General features: G+C 30.8%; 1 protein-coding gene across 5 annotated transcripts in view; it reads right to left on the bottom strand.

Annotated features, from left to right (window-relative positions):
- LOC119837774 (protein unc-80 homolog) overlaps positions 1–6,052 on the bottom strand; it is a 34,035-nt gene extending 27,983 nt beyond the window's left edge. For all 5 annotated transcript variants that reach the window (XM_038363562.1, XM_038363530.1, XM_038363553.1 and 2 more), the window contains exons 1-11: positions 5,903–6,052; positions 5,388–5,529; positions 4,378–4,404; positions 3,476–3,496; positions 3,259–3,404; positions 2,715–2,880; positions 2,385–2,601; positions 1,952–2,139; positions 1,435–1,595; positions 929–1,028; positions 481–584 (exon numbers count right to left, since the gene is read on the bottom strand). In XM_038363562.1, coding sequence (XP_038219490.1) covers positions 481–584; positions 929–1,028; positions 1,435–1,595; positions 1,952–2,139; positions 2,385–2,601; positions 2,715–2,880; positions 3,259–3,404; positions 3,476–3,496; positions 4,378–4,404; positions 5,388–5,525 — 1,268 coding nt within the window. In that variant the 5' untranslated portion in view covers positions 5,526–5,529; positions 5,903–6,052. The remainder of the gene's footprint in view (positions 1–480; positions 585–928; positions 1,029–1,434; positions 1,596–1,951; positions 2,140–2,384; positions 2,602–2,714; positions 2,881–3,258; positions 3,405–3,475; positions 3,497–4,377; positions 4,405–5,387; positions 5,530–5,902) is intronic.
- Positions 6,053–7,705: the final 1,653 nt, after the last annotated feature.

Below are 7,705 nucleotides of genomic sequence, written 5' to 3'. Positions count from 1 at the left end.
AATTTAAATGAAATAAAAAATGTTTAAAACATTAATTGGTAATTGTGTGTGTCGTGTGTAGTCATATGTGAGCGTATAACCGTGGGTTCCTGGGTTCTGTACCCTTTCCGGATAGTAACTGACAAAAAAAAAGTCATGTAGAAGGTTGTTCACCTACTTAAAATCTCGTGTTTGATTTTAGGCGAGTATTATACATTTAGAAATTAAAGACTTTTTAACGGATTTAAAACGCGATTTATTCATTATATTACGTTAGTGTTTGAATCGTCGAGTTGATAATATAATGAACAAATCGCGTTTAAAATCCGTTGAAAAGTCTTTAAATTTTAAATATACCTACTCATTCTTTAACAAAATTGATCGTTGAAACAATAGTACTGATGTACAATAAAAAAGTAAATACTTTGTGGTAAATGGGGCATCAGCCCCAGTTTTCATGCATACATAAAATTAATGAAAATATAAATATTCAACAATTACCGATTATATAGGTAATGCAGAGCCCAATAAACACCCTCTTCTTGCCATTGCAATGCGAACAAGCATCTCATGGTAGCAACATCCAAAATTGTCGCAGCTGATACCTGTAAAAATAGTAACAAAATATTTGTCATTAGCGGTCCGCCCCGGCTTCGCTCGTGGTACATATATAACCTAAAACCTCAATAAATAGGCTATCTGAAACTGGAAGAATTTTACAAAACGGATCAGTAGTTCCTGAGATCAGCGCGTTCAATCAAACAAACAAAAGTCTTCAGCTTTGTAATATTAGAGTAGATAAAGGTTAAGACTAGCAGACGTGTAAATGAACAGAACAATGTTAAGTGGTGTCTATTTCGAATTATTTTTAGCAGCACGATACGAAAACGAACTCGAAACTGTTCAAATGTAAATAAGGAAAGGAACTACTTATTAGTAAAGTATTTACATTAGCTTCTTTGGGCGGTGGAGATTTATCAATGGATGTAGGTGTTCCTTTTATACCAGGACCTCCACCACTGTCGGTCAAAGATTCTTTGTCTGATGAGCTGAAAAATTATACAGTGAATTAGAAATGTTATTGTACATAGTTGTTGTATTATTTATATATTATCAACAAGATACTTGATTAAAAGAGGATAAAACATAAACTATAAATAACAAAAAATAAATATCAATTTTTAACAAAAAACTAAACCCCTCTCAAATTGTCAGAACTAGACTCAATTTAAATGGCCCAGCATCAGCTTTTAAATAAAAAAAGAATCGACAAAATCTCGGTTCTCCCAGTCGAAAAATCTAGTAAAAAGGCCAAAAAAATAAAATGAAATTAATAACCTCCGCATTTTTTCAAGTCAGTTAAAAAACGTTTTACAACTTAATCATGTTATATTGGTTTGAACAGATATCTTAAATATATTACTATTTTAAACATAGTAAATATAAAATTTAAACCTCATTTTAGTAATCTGTGGAAGTGGTTTAATTCCTGGTAAGGATGGTTTTGGAGTGTCTGGCTTACGTATCTGGAAAATGCTTGGATCTGCTGCATATACTGTGTATGAGCCTTTATTTGACCCGCCATAATTTGGTTCTGATGGTAATCGATATATAAACTGAAATGTATAAAACAAAGAAATGAACATTATATCTGTTCTTTTTTGTAGTGGGGAAATCTTGCAAAGATAAAGCTCCCTGAGGATGGGGCCGTGTCGTTTATGTGGGATTCCTACTGACTAAAACCCCCACTGTCCTTTGTCAAGCCGCATTGCTGAAGGGGCCGAGGGTACTTGATATATCTGTCCTTAGTCTTACATTATCGGTAAAATACAGTGACTGTAATTGCTAATACAAACTGTCATTTTAAATTTGTTTTATAAGGTCGCACCTTATACAAAGCTTTATTAATATTCAGAATAATTTTTTTTATTGCAGAAAAAGATTAGTAATAAAGTATAGATAGATAAATTACCACATGTTCTTCTTCTGTGCTAGAACTCTCTTCAGGTATAGTCTCAGGGAATATAGTATCTTTGGGAGAAGACAACCAGGGTTCTTCTTCAGTACTCGCTTGTTTTGAAGGTGCATCTGATTGAGATATTGATATATTTTGGCTTGGAGGGCTGCCATTTACAATGCCTTCTTCTTTAGAGAATTTTCCTGTTAATTAAATAATTTTGTATCAATTTTTATATATGTTTTAATTTAGCCAATTTGGCTGAAAATTTGTGCAAAGGTAGCTTAGAAGCGGGAGATGGCTATAGAAAAGTTTTTATTCTGGAAATCCCAGGGGAACGGGAACATGTGAAGAAAGCCCCGGGTTGCGGGCGCGCAAGGCTAATAATATTTTACCATATACTATAACTCTTGAAAATCTATAGATGTTATCATAAAAAAAAACTTACGTCCCATAAACACATCACCATGCTGTGGTCTCTTAGAGTATTTCCCACTAAAGGGCTTAGGTTTAGGTTTGACAAGTGTGGTGAAACATGCTGCATCAGGATGTCTATATTCCCACATTGCTTGCCATAATTTCAACCCATTCTCTAATCTATAGTTTGTTGTAAAGTCAGATTCTTTCAAGTGATGAGATATTGGAGCAAATAGGTAAACAAATAGCTGAAAAATACAATGATTAACAAAACATTGTCAAGGATATTTAATTAATGGGTTGTGTATTATTAAATTATGATTGCTGAATTCTTTAAAGGTTGGAGTGATAAAAAACTTACTGTTATTGCTGGAATAGAGAACAAATAGTGAAATGGATTGGTGAAAAATTTTCCATTTTCATAATCATTATCTGCACATTCATCAGAAGCATCAAGTAATATCCAATGCAATGTGTATAAAAGTTTTGTTTCTACATTTCCCAATGATTGCATGTTGTCTTTTACTCTGTAAGATGATAATAGATAAATATTATTTCTTGCAAAATGCTATAGAGTACTTCCTATAAAAATATAACATTTATTTTTTTTATTTGTGAAAAGATATGAGTCAACCATGATATGATGTATCAAATATTCCAATTGATTTATAAAAAATACATAATAGATACTGGCTAAAGGAGAATTTCCATAGTTTGCATTAGATGTGCTGTAATTATGATGTGTGTTATTGATGATGTTAAATGATAATTGAGATTAAATGCCACAATTGTGGTAAAAATTCTTTAAAATTACCCTTACTGATACAGTTTATAGTTAATCTTATCCAAACATATTCGATTAATTCATAGACTTTTTTTATATGATGGTGATATTCATTAGATACCTGTTGTGAAGTAAAGCAGCTAGTGAATGCATTACGTGTGGTAGGGCAGCTTGTATTAAGCGCCATCGTGGAATCGTTTCTATAGCCTCAGTTAAGCTGCTGGTCAATCCAAATCTCAAGTTTTGCACCAATACTTTTTCGAAGGACTAATAAAGAATAAAATGTTAGTATTTTAGTATTACAACATTAGCTTCGATGTTTATTCTATTAAACTTACCTTACATGCTTCCTTCAATTCCTATAGTAAGCGTACACAAAATATTTATGTTAGTAATGTTTATTAGATTAAATAAGCATTTAATATATCAAAGGTACAAAATTGAATTAATTTTCAAAAATGTAAACAATAACAAATAAATGTCAAATTTGACAGTGACATTTAAAACTAGTGATGCCACTGGATCGTCATAACAATAGCAAAATATAGCGGTTTTTGTGCGCTTTAGCGTTATCTACGGGGACTATGTACTAAGGATTACTTACACAAACATTAAAACTTTAAATTATAAAAAAAAACATTCATAGACTTACACATATTCACATAAAAAAATTAAACTTGAATTAAAAACTATAAGTAATAGTGAAAAATGCATGAAGAGATTAAGTTAATGGTGAAGTATTGCATTAAGTTCAATGTGTAATATTAAGGGTAATTCTTTGTAATATAATGGGGGTCTGCTAATACCGGAAAAAAGCAAAATAAAAAAAGTATTAACTGTAAATAATATGTATTTTTTTTATTTTCCTTTTTTCCGTAAATAACTACTAACTACAAATAAATTCACACTCACTTTTTATAAAAAAGAGAAAAGTGTTTACACAAAGGGTAGTAATAATATGGCATGTTAAACATTAAGTGAGTTATATGTCTCTAGATGTTACAACCCACAGGTACTTATGTAGATGCACTACGACGTACCTCCTACCTATGTAGAGTTAAATGGATGAATTTAGTACTATGTAAAGTATAGAAAAGCTTTGATTTTTGTATATCATAGATTATGAAAGTCTTATTGTATTTAATGTAGTATATATGAAGAGTATAGAATAATAATGTAATTCAGTTACACAGTTTTTTATTGACATTTATACAGCTAGCGCTACATATATTATACTTACGTGATGTCCAGGAGCTCGTTGACAGAACTGCGTGTTAATAATAATAATATTATGTGAATAATTATACTTACATAAAATACAAGATTATAGCAAAAATAAAGCAATAAATATTTAACGTTTCGGTTGCTTTTACAACATTTAACGTGCAAACTTAAAGGATAAATATAATTGCAATGATTAGTTAAATCACACTCAAACCCGAACTTTTTTTATGTGTAATCAAGGTTGAATCTTCGATGATTGCACATGAATAATGTAGGTATACTATTATGTGTTAGTTGACAATTTTAAGATTATTTATTCAAAGTGAAAATTTTATAAATTTTATTTTACGTAAAATATTATAACATTTGAAACGAAATAGTCTCATTTTTTTAATTAAATAGTAATAGTAGAATGTTGTATCGATTTTATGAACTATTTGAGTAATCCAGGGTGTTTCCTTACCAACTTGTTTTTCTTATTTAGCGTTAATTTAGCTTTCAAAATAAACCAGATGAATGGCTTGAGTAATCTTCCTAATTCTTCAATAAGAAGGCCTATAGAAGTAGGTAGGTAGGTATAGGTAGGTAGTATAAAGTAGGGACTTTTACTAGGTGAAAAAATATTTACCGGGCTTAAAACCATAATTAAAGGTGTACCGTGTAATGTGGGTAAAATATACATTGAAATAGAGCTTTTAAAGATATTTTAAAATCAAATCAATACCTCATAATATAATTATATATTTTCATAGGTGCATAGGTGTATCAAAATGATAATCACAATCTTCGAAGATCATTCTTGAATACATTCCTTAATTTTAGTTATAACTCAGAACATCAAGTGTTAATCAGTATTCAGTTTAGATTACAATAAAATCAATGTAACATTTTGTTATTTTATTATGCAGTTAGCACAAATAATGCACAATTATTGCATTTCACAACATAGAAGCAAGGATCTAGACAGTGAACAGATTTGTAAACATTTACTTAGTACTGTACGTAATGTATTATTGAATTGTTTACCATGCAAGCTGCATCGTGGACTTTTCCAAACCTCGGCCGAACGAATGGGGTAGTTTGTCGCCACAAGAATATTTGTACTGCGTATGGAATAATGTCCTCGTTCGATGGATCATCTTCAGACATATCTTTCATTTTCATTCCGCTGAATCGTAAATGTGTTATTAAGAAAAACTAAGGCTAGCATAGAATTTAGGTAGCTTTTAAGCACCTAGTCAATTTGAGTATGTTTGCTTTTTTAACCTTAGATTATTAATTATCTATCTTACTGATTTTATATTCATAAGTATTTTTAATTTAAATCGTAAATAAAATGATAATATATATAGAAGATATATTTTTTCATATTGTGTTTATTTTACTGTACGCTTGTGTTATACATAGTCGAAATAAGATCTATGTATTATAATTTCATTTATTGAGGAAAAGTACATCGCAATAAAATGTAAAAAAGGAAATACGCCATTAATGTTTTATTGTAAAGAGTTGTTATATGTACATATCATTAAGTAACTTACGGTCAAAAGCTCTTACATACTCTTCAGTGTTCACCCACAAGACATTTGAGGAAAAATAGGAAATATCATCACAAAGGTACCACGTATGACGGTGTAAACATATGTGTAACACTTTTCAGTAGCAAGGGCGCTGGAGGAAATACAAGCGCACCGCTGGGGAAAGCTCAGCTGAATGAGAGGCCTTGCGAACTCACCCTTAGTTATATCTAGGGTTAACACTTCTATGTATAAAAAATGAGCACTATGATCGGCAAAAGTTTAATATAATTTATTTATAAGTCATTATGTTATTTATTATAAAACGTGATATATATCTGAAATTCATAAAGTAGTATAATAATTTAGAATTAATAATTTTACTGAAAGGCATAATGACATAGTTGCTAACATACGAAGCTATCGGTTTTGTTAGTAGCGGTAGCCCTAAAATAAGATTTAATCGATCTCTGCGCCGTAACCTGCGAAGCTGCAGCCTCTCGTTGCCATAGAAACGACTTGATGGAAGTTTCGTAGTCAACTGATATTTCAGTGCCTTCGCTACACTGTTGGTGGATGGTACTTTAGCACGACTATTATCTTCAACGCTTTTGTTTCCAATAATTGTTCTTGTGAACTGGGTTATGATGACAACGGGAAATTTTTCTTGGTAGTAAGGATGAAAATATATTGACTACACTAAAAGGGTTTTTTAAGTATGAAGTTATGAGCCGTCGGTCGTTTCTTTTATGTTACAAAGTTAATATCATATAAGTAACATATGAATCCATGAATATAATATTTTAGATATATTGTGAACCAGTATACGTTGATACTGTACATCATCTCGAAAAATTAAAACTGGAATGAACTGATAAATAGCGGATCCCACCATAAGGTAGGATCCGCATAAAAAATCGATTATAAGATACATTTTTTCTATTCTCTTATAACATATAGCATTTAAAATAAAGCACTTTAATGTTAAAAAATTAAAAAGGATCTTATGTGAAAAGAAAAAGAGGAATACCACTTACATTTAAATTAAATATGTCTCAATCACAATCCGAATAAAATTTTCGTGGAATAAGATATATAAACAAATAGACACGCATTTGCACAATCCTACTTCCTACTAATCCTACTAATATTATGAATGCGAAAGTTTGTAAGGATGTGTGTGTGTTTGTGGCTCTTTCACGCAAAAACTGCTGAACCGATTGCAATGAAATTTGGTAGGACAACTGCTGGACAACTGGACAACTGGAATAACATATAGGCAACTTTTTATCCCGATACTCCTACGGGATACGGACTTACGTGGGTGAAACCGCGGGGCGCAGCTAGTTAATTCAATTTTTTTTATTTCATTCCTATTAAAGATTTATACATGTAACAATTATTATTTATTTTTTATGAAATTTTGACTTAGTATATAAAATTTACTTTCATTAAAGTTATAAGTAATTATTGACAGGCTTGTTCCGTATCCATTAGTCTAACAGTAATTAGTTGTAAACAATCACTATCGCCGGAATTAACAGGAGTGAAATAAAATGTTGGCGCGTTTACATTGTCGCGAACAATTTACTTTATAAATAGGCACTGGGACTTGGGAGTGGCGTCAATAAACGTTTCCTACTTTATAGATTGTTTTTCACTAAAAGAATTACGTTTTAGATTATATCAGTTCGACATCAGGTACCATTAGTTATGCTATTTCTAAAATGAACAAATATTGAGAAATAGTAAATATTGTTGGACATCAAATGGAAGAGTATTTCTGAGAAAGGAAGAAAATACAAAACAGATACTTATTAAAGATGA

The sequence above is a fragment of the Zerene cesonia genome, chromosome 3 (assembly GCF_012273895.1).
Source record: "Zerene cesonia ecotype Mississippi chromosome 3, Zerene_cesonia_1.1, whole genome shotgun sequence".
Taxonomy (NCBI): Eukaryota; Metazoa; Arthropoda; class Insecta; order Lepidoptera; family Pieridae; genus Zerene; species Zerene cesonia.
Note: the sequence above shows the minus strand (reverse complement) of the source record. Positions and strands in the feature narration are given on the sequence as shown.